This window comes from Neltuma alba, unplaced genomic scaffold (genome assembly GCF_004799145.2).
Source record: "Neltuma alba isolate B1F8T4 unplaced genomic scaffold, ASM479914v2 tig00011243_pilon, whole genome shotgun sequence".
Taxonomy (NCBI): domain Eukaryota; kingdom Viridiplantae; phylum Streptophyta; class Magnoliopsida; order Fabales; family Fabaceae; genus Neltuma; species Neltuma alba.
In genome coordinates this window covers 411,996-427,106 of record NW_021635961.1, presented here as the reverse complement: position 1 = coordinate 427,106, position 15,111 = coordinate 411,996, and the positions used below count along the sequence as shown (strand labels likewise).

At 35.1% G+C, this 15,111-nt stretch overlaps 1 protein-coding gene and 1 pseudogene across 1 annotated transcript; both read right to left on the bottom strand.

Annotated features, from left to right (window-relative positions):
• Positions 1 to 7,519: 7,519 nt before the first annotated feature.
• On the bottom strand, positions 7,520 to 9,881 carry LOC114762838 (probable WRKY transcription factor 31; annotated as a pseudogene).
• A 3,740-nt stretch (positions 9,882 to 13,621) lies between these two features.
• On the bottom strand, positions 13,622 to 14,175 carry LOC114762836 (prostatic spermine-binding protein-like). The gene is made up of 2 exons (XM_028952427.1): positions 13,867 to 14,175; positions 13,622 to 13,762 (listed from the first exon to the last, which is right to left on the bottom strand). Exons 1-2 carry the CDS (start codon positions 14,173 to 14,175, stop codon positions 13,622 to 13,624), a joined length of 450 nt encoding a protein of 149 aa, XP_028808260.1.
• Between the last annotated feature and the right edge of the window lie 936 nt (positions 14,176 to 15,111).

Here is a 15,111-nt window from a genome sequence, read left to right as displayed (position 1 = left end):
TTAATACTGCAATACTACCTCCGGTTCTTAATATAAGACCTCGTTTGACTTTTAGTTTGGTCCTAATTATAAGACCTAGGGGTGCACATGGGCATGGGCAGGGCTGGGCAGGGCGGGCTTCGTTGCCCAAAGAGTGATGCCCTGCCCTCATATCATGGGGAAAAAAATTCTATACACACCTAAAAATTACATTTTATAATTCTACATTTTAACACATTAAAATCATCTAAAAATAATTCAAAACAAGTGAAGTCATCCAGAAATCATCCAAAACATATCTTAACAATTATCCAATTAAATAACATCAATAATGCATTTCAAGCAAGACAATCTCAATATTATAACTAAAGCTTTGAAGTTCAAAAGGCATCACTCTCCACAATTTCCACAAAAAAATAGAACACCTGAAAAAATACAAATAAAAGTAATTATAACTTTAACATATTAGAAACAAAACAATTTTAAAAAAATGTACTTCTAAATTCTAAAGAATGAATAGATGCACCTTACCAACTTAGCCAATCACGCTTATAAAATGACCCTTCAACCACCAATAGCCATTCAATTCTCTCCTCCAGATGTAGCAACACCTAGGAAAGAAAATCAAAGAATAATTACATACCAAATTATGAAGTAATATATGGTGAACACTTTACTCTTCAATGAATCCAAAAGGTGTAAAGTTGTTTCAGTCTTGGTATGATTGTTAATTGATTTAAGCTAAGAAATAAAAGCAACATATATATATATACCTTTTAATTATTGAGGCTATATGAATTGAACAAAGATAATCCTGGACAAATTAATTAAAAGGTATACCTCCGCAAAGGTTGAACAAATTAATGAGCTACAATAATACTTTACTATAACAATATAGCAAAATAAGGTGTTCCTTGAAGCCAAGGGGTGATTATTATTGAATTCTCATACCATAATTAATCTCCTTAAAAATTGGTCATATCTTCCGTATTTGGGTCTAATAAAAAGGAATGGCCAAAACAGCAAGGCGTCCAATAGTATCAAAACAAAACACATCAAACTGCTAGCTGCCTAAAGAATAATCCTGATGGGTGATGGCACAAATTAATGTCTATTCATTTTTTGGTCTACCTTTACGAAACCGCTAGCTAAGAAGCAATGTCTTCATTATCAAATTTCCAATCTTATTCATGTTCCCACCATTGCTTATCAGATTATTTAATCAGAGCAACAAACTAATTAAGTAATTAATCAGTGCATCATACATTCATACTTAATTCATTTCTTTGGATCGATTAAGACGACAGCCCAAAAGTATAAGTTAGACGCAGCCATATAAAGTAGTTATTTTAGTAACTTCATGCGAATTAAATTATTGCAGATTCACTTAACTAATATATCAGATAGCCTCAATAACATGCACACCAAACATGAAACACGGATAGAAAATGGGTGGGAGAGACTAACTAACAGAGTTGGAGGCTGCCTTGCTGTGAGTTGCTTCGCTGGTCAGTGCCGCTGCTTCACTGGTCGGTGGTCGCTGCTTCGCTGGTCGGTGGAGGAAGATGAAGTGGAGCTGGTCGGTAGTCGTTGCTTCCGGTAGACCGTGACACAGCGACAGGAAGAGGGAGACTGAGAGACAGAGGGAGAGCGAGAGGGAGACTGAGAGACTGAGAGGGAAGAGCCGAAGAGGGAGATTGGGAGAGGTAGAACTCGACACGGCGACAGGCGAGACTAAGAGAGTGAGACGGAGATTGAGAGCGGGACTTCGTTCGCGAGGGGTTGGCGGCTGCTGCTTGGCTAGGGCTGGTCGACTGGTAAGTGGCGTGCCTGAGCTGAGTGAGCGAGTGTGAGTGTAAGTGGTCGCTGGCTGCCGCTATGATTGGTATTTTGGAAGACAAAAAAATAAAAAAAAATAAAAAGTAATATGTCTCGGGCAGGGCCAAAACGGGCAGGGCAGGGCACCCTGCCCAAAGCCCGGCCCTGCCCGTGATATGCCCTGCCCAAAAGTTTTTTTTTTTTGGGCTTCAATTTTTCGGGCCGGGCTGGGCTTTTTTTTCCCGGGCTTGGGCGGGCGCACCGGGCGGACGGGCATCGTGAACACCCCTAATAAGACCCCAATCCATTTTGTTTCTCATATTTATGCATTTTTCTTAAGATAGTCCTTCTAATAATGATAGTTCTAACCAACACACTTAATTAGCAAGGATATTTTAGGAATGACAACACTTATTTATTACAAATAACTAACTTAACTTACTTCTTTAATCTCCTCAAATTAGTCAAGTGGGTCTTATAATTAGGACCGGAGGTAGTATATTAAAACAAATTCTTCACTCATAAAAAAAATAAAAGAAAGAAACAAATTCTTCAATGAACTTTACTTAAGAAAAAACTAGTATATTAGCATGAGTCATTGAACTTTATTTGCATTTAAGATGCGCTTAGTATGAGGAAAATAAAAGAAAAGAGAGATGAGGATAAATTTTAATGAGCTCAATTTAAAAAAAAAAAATTAAAGAAGTGGGGTAAAAACTTTTAATTAATTTTTATTATTATTTTATATTACTTCTTCTCTTTATTAAAAATTTAAAACCCCACCTCTCTAATTTTTTAAATAGAGCTCGTCCAAATTTTTTCTCCCATTCCCTTTATTTCCCTCATAGCAAATATTACTTTAATGATGAAAATAAGCATGGCCAGATTTTGGCTAATTAAGCTTGTGCTTGTAACGGGATCTATGGTTTGAGTCTAGGCTTGGGCTTGTATACAGGCTTTTTTTTATACTTGAAAAGTCCATCAAGCTTGAATATTTTTTAAAGACCTCATATTTGGGCCTTGAAAGCTATAAGTAGGCTTTGAATCTATTAAAGTGTACATTTGACATCCTTCTAATGTTATATATTTAAAACCTACAACTAACTAATAGGGGTTGGGTCTAACAGAAGAGGTTAGTCTCTCATAACGTGGTGAATCAATATTCGAATCTCTACTGGAAGAGGTGCTCACATTTAGTGCTCGATAGTGTCTCGAATAGGATTTCCTCCAATAGAAGGATACCTATGCTTTAGCAAAAAAAAAAAAACAAGTGTTGGTCTAAGTAGAAGGAACTTGAGCATCTTAAACATCATATCATGAATTTGATTCTTGGGGCAGTACATATGGAAAAAATACTGCTGGGAGGGGTCTCCACTATGACATCGATAGTACCCTAAGAGATTAGTCTCTTACTGTTCGAGTAAGAGGATACTCTGGACAAAAAAAAACCTGCATATGACTAAAAATAAAAATAAAGCCTGATTTTTAATAATTTGTAAAATTTGTTAGATGTGATCACAATGCCAAAAAAATCCCATTAGAATACAATACGACAATAGTGCTAAAACAAAAGAATAAAATACGATAATAAAACAATCAACATACAATAACAACGTATGACATACATGTGTTCATTAAGAAGAACATCTAGGTGCATGTGTGCGTATATTTTGCCAACATACTTGCACATATATATAAATGTATAAAAAAGGAGCAGCAGATTAATAAGAAATTAATTATAAAACTAAGAAGATTGAACATAAGCTAAGAATAAAAGGAAACAACATATCTATACAAATAAAATAAGTCTTAAGTTAAAATATAAATTAAAGTATTATATATATTAAATAATTAATTAAAATATATAATATATTAAACAGGAAAGGCTTGCAGGGTAGATTTCGAAAAAAAAAAACCCAACCTGTTTAAGCAATTAGGCCTTTAAATAGATCTTTAGTCATAAACAGGCCCGCTTTGTCATGTTATTTTCCTAATCAGAAACGTGCGTCAATGCTAAAAAAAAGAAAAAAAAAATCTAAATGGTCCCTTCGAACTTCATTCTCGTGTTCCTTCAGACTACAAACTTAAGCTTCACCTCTCTTTCTCTTCACACCGAAAGCCTGGTCATGCTTTGGTTGATTGCAACGTTGCTTGTTCCCCTCTCTCCCACCTTCGTTAGCCCCTCCGTCTTACTAATGATCGCCAGCCTCCCCCCGTTCCTCAGCACCATCATGTTCCTCAGCACTTCCGTCCTGCTCTTGATCACCAGCCTTACCTCCGTCTTGTTCCTTAACACTCTCAGCACCATGGCCACCATCCTGCTCATCCACATTCTCACCACTCAAGTCACTTGACTCCTCCCCTTCATGAACTCCCTAATAAACCTCAATCCCAACCTAATCCATCCATATTAAAAAAAGAAGAAGTTAAAAAGCAATAATAAAATAAACCAAAGCACCCATATTAATTAAACTTACTATTTCTACGTCTCCAATTCCAGGTTGATCCCCAATTCCTCCACCCCCAGTTGGTTGCAAAGCATGCTTATCGGCAACAGCCCCCTCCTCAATGATGTCACTCAGTTCACTGAACTATTAGTCCTCGGGAACCCAGAAAGCATCAACGCCCACCCATGTAACCATCCATATGTAAGGAAATGAAAAAGAAAAGAAAGAAAAAAATCAAATGCTCACAGGGCAGTCTCAGTAAATCGGTGTCTATAGATTGATTAACCGTTGGATTGGGCCAAAACTTAGTTAGCTTTGCAACACCTAGTGCGTTATTTTCATCAACTAGATTGTCGATTTATTACTTGGTTTCAGAGATATTGATCATAGTGAAGCTGTGTTTTTTTTTTTTTTTAGTCTGGACAACTCTTAGTTTTTACCCTTGCATTGAGGGGTTTTCCAAGTCAATAATTTTGATGTTTTTTGTACTATTTAATTTCTTCCATATACTTATTTTGTTTCCTCGAAGATTCTTTTAAGCGGTGAGAAAATAGTTTTACTGTATGCAACTTAGGCTCAAATTGTGTGTTTTTCTCATCCTAGTGGTATTAGAGCCAAGTTGTTAGGTTCCCTAGTTGTCTAGTTGCCAAGTTACTGAGGTTCTTAAAATGATTGATTACTGATCATTAAGTTATTTGAATATTATACCTGAGTCTTGGGAGACATTTCAAGTTTTTATTACAAACTCAGTCCCTTAACAGGGTTATCTCTTTGCAGACAGCAAACAGTGATCCCCTTAATGAGGAAATAAGAAGCAAGGCCCAGGATTCATCTTATCAATTATTTGGTTCTCTCACTGTCACTGTGCAGTGTCATTATTGTCAAAGTCGTTGCTACTATCGGCGACATTATGGTGGTTGCCACCGCCTGCTCCTTACTCATTGATATTCTCTTCGGGTGGCACCATAATGGTTCCCATTACCCTCCTCATCTATTCTGCTTTCTCGATTTCACCTCTCTGACCTTACTCTTTTCCGAACTTGTGCTTTTCATCTCCTCACAAATATAATAGATATCAATGGCTTTTTTTCAAATCACCTTCTCACCACGACTTGCCAAATGAATCATAGCATTGCTTTGAAGTCCCTTTTTTTCATCCTTCTACATTAAACAAAGTCCTTAATGCACGAGAGGGAATTTGAAAAACTAACGTATGATCTATTACTGTAGGCAACAAAATACATTATTTGTATTATTTATAAACAGTACAACTTATTATAAATTATATAATTTATACTTAGGATACTAACGGCATTGTATTTTTCAAAACAAAAAAATATTAGGTAGGTTAAATCCCTAAAGCTCACCGTTCATTAGAGTCAAATCCTCACAGTTTTTTTTTTTTATCATACGTTAGTCCACAAATTTCTTTTATTAAAAATTGTCATTGTTGAAAAAATCATCAAATATTTCCCTTTCATGATTGTTTTCTCAGGCCACAATATATCTCTAAGCGTTGTTGGGGTCTCGCCGGGTTTTTTATATTTTAAGAAAAGTCCCTTTTCGTTGCCAGCCCCATGACCGAGCTCTTTCGTTACTACCCTTCCCATTTTTATTCCTCCTTCCTCAAGCGCAAGCTCTTCCTCTTCTCCTTCAGTTTCTGTTTCCTGTACCGCATTACCCAGGCATGGCATCCTCCAGCCAATTTCCATGACAGTGCTCAGGATGCTGCGCTCTGCACCTGATCTTGTACGGCAAAATTTTATGCTATTTTTTTTAAAAAATTTTTGGGACAATAAGGAAAACTGATTTTGATTCATTATTTAAAGAAGCTAATCCATGGGTGATGTAGGGTCTGAAATATCATATGCCTCTTTAATCTATTGCCCAATTAATCGTGGCTCTCCACATTGGTCATATTTCGTAATTAAAAAGAAAAATACAACCTAGCTACGTGAGTGGATTTCGTTCATGATTTACAGCACTTATATGTCAAAGTTATAATTTTTTAACAAATTTCCGCCAAAAATATTTTTAAAATAAAAATAAAATCTGAAAATTATCCCAAATTTTATAATATCTTCAGTCATTAATATAAAAGCTATTTGATTCACTTGAGTAAATTAAAAAAACTAGTTAAATTAGTTATTTCTAATAAATATGTGTTGTCTTTCCTAAAATATTCTTGCTAATCAAATGTATTGGTTAGAACTATTATTACTATAATACTATCTGAAAAAAATGAATAAATAAGAGATAAAATATATTTAAATCTTATATTCAAGATCAAAATAAAAATCAAATAAATTTTTATATTAAAGATCGAAAGTAGTATTATTATTGTTTTAATATGATAATGACAATAACAATTTTCTTACGAGGGCTGCTACAACCGCTTCGGTTCGGCGCCAATCCCCCGGGGCCTAGTCTTCCTCTCTCACCCGCACGTTCCCATTCCATCATACTCACAATTAGCCGGTACCCGGTCAAATTTTTAGTTGCAATCACGGCAAGCTCTCTCAGTTTTTGTATGGTTTTCTTCCCCACTTCGTCCTTCTCTACTGGCTTAAAAAGATGAAATCATAAGCTCGTTATGGACAGCATAATTTGGCGTCCCATAGAATCTTCACCCTCTTTTTTTTTTTTTTGAAAAAATATTTCAGTGAAATGGAGGCCCTGTAATGTAACAACCAAAGTAATTTACTATCTTTTCAAGCGTAATTATGGTTGGAAGCCGTTGGGAGCGAATAAAGAACAATAAAGCAAAACAAGTTTTCTTAGACTATAGAATTAGAGTGTGACTGGCGTTTTATTTGTGTAAGGAGTTAGAGGAGACTAACCAAATAGGCTTGAGCCTAAAGCATAAATATAAACCCTGCACATCTAAGCTTAAATATGTCTAAATTTTTTCTCTAGGTTCAAGTATGAGCCTTTCAAAGGCTTGATAAGATAAAAAAAAAACTCTTTTTAAAAATCTACTTAAAATGTGAGCCTTTAAATATGCTTAAGATTGTATGTCTTCAAGGTCAAATAACAAGAAAAAAATCTAATGTCAAAATAAAAAAAAGTAATAACAAAAAATAATAATCAGCTCAATATTTTCCAGTCTAGTCTGAGCCAAGAAAATAAATAAATCAATAATGTAGTCTAGTTAACTATCACCTATTCAATTAAATCGATAAATAATAATAGGAAAATTCAACTCAAAGTTTCATAGCCAAACTCCAAACAAATAAATAAACAAATCAACCCAACCTACGTGTTTATTCATGTATCTAATTCCCTGAAAAATTTGAATAACTGTTATTGCTACTTATAACTTTGGCATTGTTGTCACCATTAACGTTGTTTGGCAGAGTAGAACCCATAATAGAAGTAATAGCCGCTGTTAAAGCTGCTGTGAAGTTAGGATCAGCTGCTATAGCAGCACTCAATTGTAAGGGGTCTTTGTTATTCACTTGAAGCCCCGACATACTTGTTTGCTTGTTGCTACAAAGCGCTTGAGCCAAAACTTGAGTGAAATCATGAGGGGCATTATTTGAGAAAGGCATTTGAAATTGGGTAGGAGATTGTGGTGTTGGAGGAATAGTTAAGTCCAATGTAACGGTTGGAAATGGAGCTGAGGCTGAGAGAGTTGCCATGTTACTTGAAGAACAAGGTAGCAATGTCGTCCTTGTCAAGAAGCTTGCATTCATTAGACCATCATTGCTTGACATTGATCCTGAAAGCAATGTCCTTGCTGCCGCTGCTGTTGTTTGAGCCATCGCCATTGCTGCTGGAGGCAATGCGTGGTTATGACTTCCTTCATATGTTGTTACCAAAATTGTTCGATCCTCTGCACACCTTTGTACCTATAATTTTGTCCACAAGATTCAATTGTATTTTACGGCAAAAGTATTAAAAATATATGTCTTTCTTTATTTATTATATTTAGAGTTTTTCAGTATACTTGTTGAATCCATCTTAATAAAATAGTGTGATATCTTCTTTTACAAAGAAAATCTAAATTCAAATAAAATGAGAATTTCAAGACTTAATTGTAAAATGCATAGTCAACGAGACAACTACTATATACCATCAATTTTTAATGAGATAATATGTAACAAACTTCTTATTAGCATGAAGCATCACTAACAATAATTAGTTATGAGGCAAGCAATCATAGGAAGAAGAGATCTACTTGTTTTAATTTGATTGAAAAATTTTGAGTAATCGTCGTTTTGTTTTGATTTGATGAGATTTTTTTATTTTTAAAAATGATGAAATCAAATTTCCCCCGTTTGTTTATTTTAATTAAATTTTAGGCCCATTAATAATTCACTTTTTAATCCCTCCCTGGATTTTGAAAAACTTGACTGGAGCTCTTGCAATGGCATAATATATGAAACGTATGATAAAAGAATGAGGATAGATAAATACCTGTTTCTTAACGGGACAACCCGAACCCATGGTGCAACGATAATAGCTCGAGGGCATGGATTTCCTTTGGCCATCTTCTGACCATATTTTCTCCATTGACATCCATCAGTAATCTGATTATCACATCATTTAATCCGCCTATCAAATTCACAATAAAAGTTTGGCCCCAAAAAAAAACATTCACAATAAAAGAAGTATCAAGTTCACAGTAAAATAATCCAGATACAATTAATGCTACATGACGCACCATAGGTGCTTCTGATCGAACTCTGACTGCAACTCTTGCCTTCCTCATAATGTCTTCCAGCTGATCATCAACGTTTCTGGGAGGACTATATTTTTTATTAGTCTTGTCAGCTTCTTCAATTTCAGTTTCTCTGGTGAGTTCCTTCTTATCAGAACCAATTCTGGCCCTGCATTCCACTTCCAATGGCGATCTTGATCTGTCATTGGAGGAAGACAGCGAAGGCTCATCACTATTAGCCTCACCATCATTGATCGAAGCTAATCCAAGATCTATAAATTGCCTTGGCACTAGGGTTCCTCTGTTACTATCTGTTTGTTTCTTTTCTTCTGGACTCGCATCATCAGGCACTTGGTTTTCGGGTTTCTCAGCGTCCTCACTGCCCTTGCGAGACTCGATAAAGTCCACATGCATCTTCAGGGCATTGTAATTGGTGTTAACCTTATTCAGAGTGTCTTTCAGCTCATGATTCTCTTCCATGATCTTCTCTAACTCAGCTCGAAGAAGAGCAATCTCAGTCTGCAACTGTAAATGACACAGCCCCAGACACAACGTAAATGATTCAATCCCCAGACAAAAAACAAGAATCACCCAACACAAAAACGGGTCATTCATTTCAGTTCAATGTTACATCTACGAATCTCACCTCACTAATCTTGGCTCGTTTCTCTTCGAAATTTGAATATACGTCAAACGCACCATCCACCACGGATTGGTCGCCGTCAATGGTCAAGAGATTGAGAGCAGTCTAAATGACAGAACAAGAAACAAAAGAGAGTGAATATGAAACATACAGATATGCGTGTGCGCGTGTTTGTGTGAAGATGAAGCGAGAAAGAAGAACTCACGTTTACTTTGAATTCAAGAGGACGAGGAGGAGTGGAGGAATCATCATTGGAAGAGGAAGAGGAAGGCTTGAGATTGTTGTTAGAGAAGAAGTCCATCTCTGCAGGGAAAGGGAAGGAAGAGTCCATGGGAGGTAGTCTTCAAAGACGGAAAGAGTAGAGGACAATGGGATTGGAGAGGAAGAAGCCGCTCAAAGGTGGATCTGAATCAATGGAGAGTCCACTCCCTGTGGCCATAAGTTTCTATAGAGAGAGGAAGAGAGAGGGAGAGAAGGGAAACAGATCGACGTAGACTAGAGAGAGAAGTGAAGTCTTGAAAAGTTATGCAATAGACTCGGCATTAAAATTGGAGGAGCAAGTCTCATCAAGTGTTCCCAAGACGCTCAAGTGATGATCATCTGCGTTTTGCGTTGAACTGTCAAACCATCCACATATCTCTCTCTCATCCCTTTTTTTTATTTTTAAAATTCCATTTCAATTTCAATACCTAGTCATTCTTCCATTGAAAGTTTGGTCAAAACAATATTTTAAAAGGGAATGAGATTTTTTAAAAAATGAAAACATTTTTTAATCTAACAAACTTTCAAAAATCAATCCACTACCCGAGTCTTAAATTACATTCTATTAATTTTAAATTTTAAAATAATCAGATAAAATATAATTTTTATGTCTAAAATTTTCTCTCAATTATCAATTGAGTCCCTAAATTTATTTTAACTCTTCTAGAGTATAGAAATTGAATTGTTTTGAGTTAAAAAACCATAAGGAATAGTTTGTTCCAAGCCAAGAAATTATGAAGATTAATTGTTTCAAATCAAAGTTTACAGATTAGATTAATAATTGATGCGAATTTTAGGAATACAAATTATATTTTCAGGGGAGTTATCTCCCAAAGTTTGTAGGGATTATATATATGTATACAAACATAAAGTTTAAGGGTTATATAATTAACAATTGTGGGTCGTCTGTACAAATTTAAAAATTAGGGTGATTTGTTGTTAAGTTGTAAACATTAAGAGAGTTATTTATATATATAAAATTTAAAGTGTAGGAAGTTTTGTGTAATTTAATGTTAAATTAAGATTGAGACGTGCATCTTAAATTAAATGAAAGAATGAATTAGGAGGAGGAGATTGACGCGGTCCACTAAATAATTAACGATTTCGAAGGGGGTGGGGCCCAAAACAGTCTGTAATCTTGACTTTGGACACGTAAGAAGTATGGATTCGATTTGGGTTGACCCGATGATCACATAAAAATAGCATCTATACTGAATGTCGTTATTTACTTATTTGGTTGTAATAAATCTGTCCAAGCATTTTAAGTCTCACTAACTAACCGCCAAAGTCAACCCTCTCTCTTCTCCACACCCTTTAATTCGTTCCTCTTCTTCTTCCACCTCATCATTAACTCATTCCTCTCCTACTTTTAATTTGCTAAGATCTAGTCTTACAGTATCATATCTTTCTGATCTCCATCCATCCACACGTATATATTACAATTTATATATACCCATGTTATTAGCTGTAAAAGAAAAGAAAATAAAAGAAAATGTTGCTTCAATTTAACTGCATTTTACTCTTATTTCCAATCAAGGCATTCAATTTAACTGCATTTTACTCTTATTTCCAATGAAGGGATATTGTTACGGTGAACTGTTCATATTAAACAGATTCCCCCCCCCACACAAGTAGGAGTGTACTGTATGTTGTGTGGCTATATTTAAATCATGGATGTGTATTTCGCATATGCAAGAAAAAAGTTGTTTTAATATGATATTGGAAGCTTATAATTATTGCCGTTCTCTAATATTCGATTTTAGATGATTCACATGATTGAGATTAAATTCAGATGAATGAATATTGATGATGCATGGGGTTGATAAGGGGGTCACACACATATTTTGACACTATTTATCACCAACCACAGTCATCTTTCAATCATCGAGGTTATTATTATTTTTTTTTTTGGCTACGCATGACATCCTCTTATTGGAGACAATCCTATTCGAGATACCGTGAGTCATTAAATGTGAACATCTCTTTCAATAAAATTTTGAACATTGGTTCACAATATTGTGAGAAATTAGTCCCTTTCACTAAACCTAATCTCGTTTTTAATTATTGAGGTTATTAATGTTTAATTGCGGTGAATTAAATGGGGAGAAAAAGGCTACTGAACACACTTTGCAGGAAATAAGCGCAAAAGAAGATATATTATCTATTGGGAATCCGCAAATGTTTTATATAATTTGTTTTTTCATGAGATCTAAAGAATGTTTCGCGAGGAAATTAAAAGGTGATTTATATGTATTAGTATATGTAGTTACTTGTGAGAGGCAGCTTTCGCACTTTCTGCTAACTAGTTAACCAGGTCAAGGAAGGCCCAGCACACCCACACACACAGTATGTGGAAAGATAAGAGAAAGATTCAATCGTAGTACTCCTACGCTGTTAAATATAAAATCCATTTACACTATAAAATAGGATTTACATTTAAAATCAGAGAAGTATTTTATTTAAATACGAAGTGGTCAAAAAGTGCTGATTAATAATCAATTGCTCGTCAAATTTTCCAAATCGAAGGTTTCGTACGTGAGGTCAGGGTTCTAAGCAACTATTGCCTTGATTTTTTTTCCCCTTCTTTTTTTTGGGTCTTCAATCTTTATCTTCGTTTTCTATTTGGCAAATCCAACTAAAGCAGTCAAATTTACGCTAAAAATATGCTCCTTCACAGGCTTAAATAATCTGCATAAAACCACTAATTCCCAAGAAATCAATATAAAAATAAACCAAACACCAAAAAATATCAAAAGAAAAGTTGTTAAGAAGTTGCCATATATATATATGGGGGGTTTGGTTCTTAAAAACGTGCAAATCAACGCCAGGGGTTGATGACTATGTTAAGCAGACTAAAATTTACACACATATATTTAAGTAGATCACAGTTTTGAATAAATATTATCCTTGGCCAGCGCATATATAAACCCTATCCTCTCCGGGGAAATCATAGGGTGTGACCAGACTTTTTGTGGAGTCAAAGATTTTGGTAACTGCTTTGCGAGATCCCCATCATAATCCCTATTATGTTTTGCTTTTACACGCTTCAAATGTGACAAAAACCAAAATAAATGTCCAAAATGAGAATATTTGATACGGCCTATGGCATTCCATGCACATAATGAGAAAAATGAACTTTTAAATTATGTTATCCTAATCTCTGTCTTAAAAGAATTTCGAATGAGCAAAATGAAGAAAATTATTCATTTTAAGTACACATAGAGAGAATTCAATTAATCATCTCCGCTCGATGATAATCAAATTCATATTCATTTTCTTCTAAACTCGATCAAACTAGAATATTAAATCTTATGTAGATAAATGAGTGCTGTTATGCTGTCAATCAGTTTGTCTTTTATTAAATTCTCCCTTTTCTTTCTCAACTTTAGTACTCTCCAGCATGTTAATTCTTTTTCTGCCTGATCATGATCATATTCCTCAATCTACATAATGAATACTCCTGTCTCTTCCAGACAGATTATCCCTTGTTCCCTTGATTTTTCCCTTATATATATATATATATCTCGATATCATCAGTTATGGTCTTTCCTTCTTTTCCATTAATTTTATCCCTAAATGTTTTATAGACAGTTCACAGCACTCCCCCTACTTCAACGTAAATGTTAATACCAAATGAGATAGACTTTCACAAAGAAGAAGAAAAGGATATTATACTCTAACATTAATTGCAAACTACAAGATGATGAGTTGGGTATAGTCAATAGTAACGGTTCAAAATACCGCCGTGTAATGGCAACGAGCAACAGAATCTATTTGAAGTAGCTAGAGCTTCCATTGTTTAGAGGGACTCTAATCATCTTCTCCATCGTCTGAATCATCTGACCTCTTTCTTTTGGCTCCACCCTCAGTTTCATCGTTGATGTCTTCACCAGTCAAATCACTAGATCCTTCCTCATCCTCATCAGGAATTTCAGCACGGACGTCGACGATCTGTTAAAAAAAAAAAATTGAAGCATGAACCAAGAATTGAAATAAAGAAACTAAAAAGAGAAAAAGGAAAAACGATGCACAGGAAAAATCTTATTCAAACTGACATCGTCTGCAGCTCCCCCCTCCTCGTCACCGGAACCGTCATTGTTGCCATCGGAATCGTCGACACCACCATCGTGCTCGCCAGCATCTTCTTCCTCATCGTCGTCCTCATCATTATCCCCTTCGCCTTCAGGAGCTTCAACATTGTCACCATCATCTCCTTCCTCCTCCTGCTGCTCCTCCTCATCGTCTCCTTCACCGCCAGCGTCGTCGTCATCCTCGGCTTCTTCCACTTCATACAGATTCAAAACCACCTCATCTTCCTCCACATGCTCTTCAAGAAAGACTCGCATCATTCTTGTCATCTTCATTGCGGCTACGGAAGATCTCAAGCCAGGCACTGCACACTCTTCTGCGCTCACTTCTTTGGGCTTCCTCGATAGACTCTGCGCCAGAAAGCTGTTAATATTCTGTTAAATTAACCAAGAGTGAGAACATTCGCTTTGCATGCTTGGGTCGCTCAATGGCCAAAATGCCCATGGACTTAATTGCCCGTGGAAACAAAGAGCTGTACGTCAAAATTGGAGTAATGGAGTATGCCTGATGGTCCCTCTCCCATGGGTGGGGCGGGAGGGGATTTTAAATGGTTAAAATAAAATAAAATAAAATTAGTTAGTTAGTAGAAACTCTCAAGGACTCCGAGTTTACGACCAAATTTATGCTCTCTCCTATTAAAAGAAACCAATATTCAGTCCTACGTGGAAAATAGAGAAAACACATATAAAACAATTATATAAAAATTTCAAGAATATAATCATCTCCCCGTGTTTTGACGTTGGTTAAAATTTGAAGAAAACACCAGTCCCTTTTTCCATATAAAACATTTTTAAGAAGTACTTCGTCTGATTTATATTGCTTTAAGTTTTTAGATTTGAAAATTCAATATACTTTTTAATTTACATATGATATAAAAATTCTAACAATAGGATTTTTCTTTTTTCTTTCTGTTTTTTAACAATGAAAGGGCAAGCAAAAGCTTGAGAAATAATAGGATTATTTTTTCAATGTATGTACTACCTTCAGTCTTTAATATATGATCTTATTTGACTTTAATTTTGATCTTAAATATAAGATCTCAATCTACTTTGTCTCTCATATTTATGTTTTTTTTTAAAGATAGTCCTTCTAATAATTATAGTTCTAACCAATACACTTGATTAGTAAGGATATTTTAAAAAAGATAACACATATTTATTATAAATAAATAACTAACTTAACTTATTTTTTTAATCTTTTTAAATTAACTA

What these genes read in the sequence shown, in the direction of transcription:
- LOC114762836 (XM_028952427.1), bottom strand. Translation starts at nt 14,175, where the DNA reads ATGAAGATGACAAGAATGATGCGAGTCTTTCTTGAAGAGCATGTGGAG. An exon ending in AGGGGGGAGCTGCAGACGAT is followed by an intron (nt 13,763 to 13,866) that starts GTCAGTTTGAAT and finishes TTTTTTTAACAG; the next exon opens with ATCGTCGACGTCCGTGCTGA.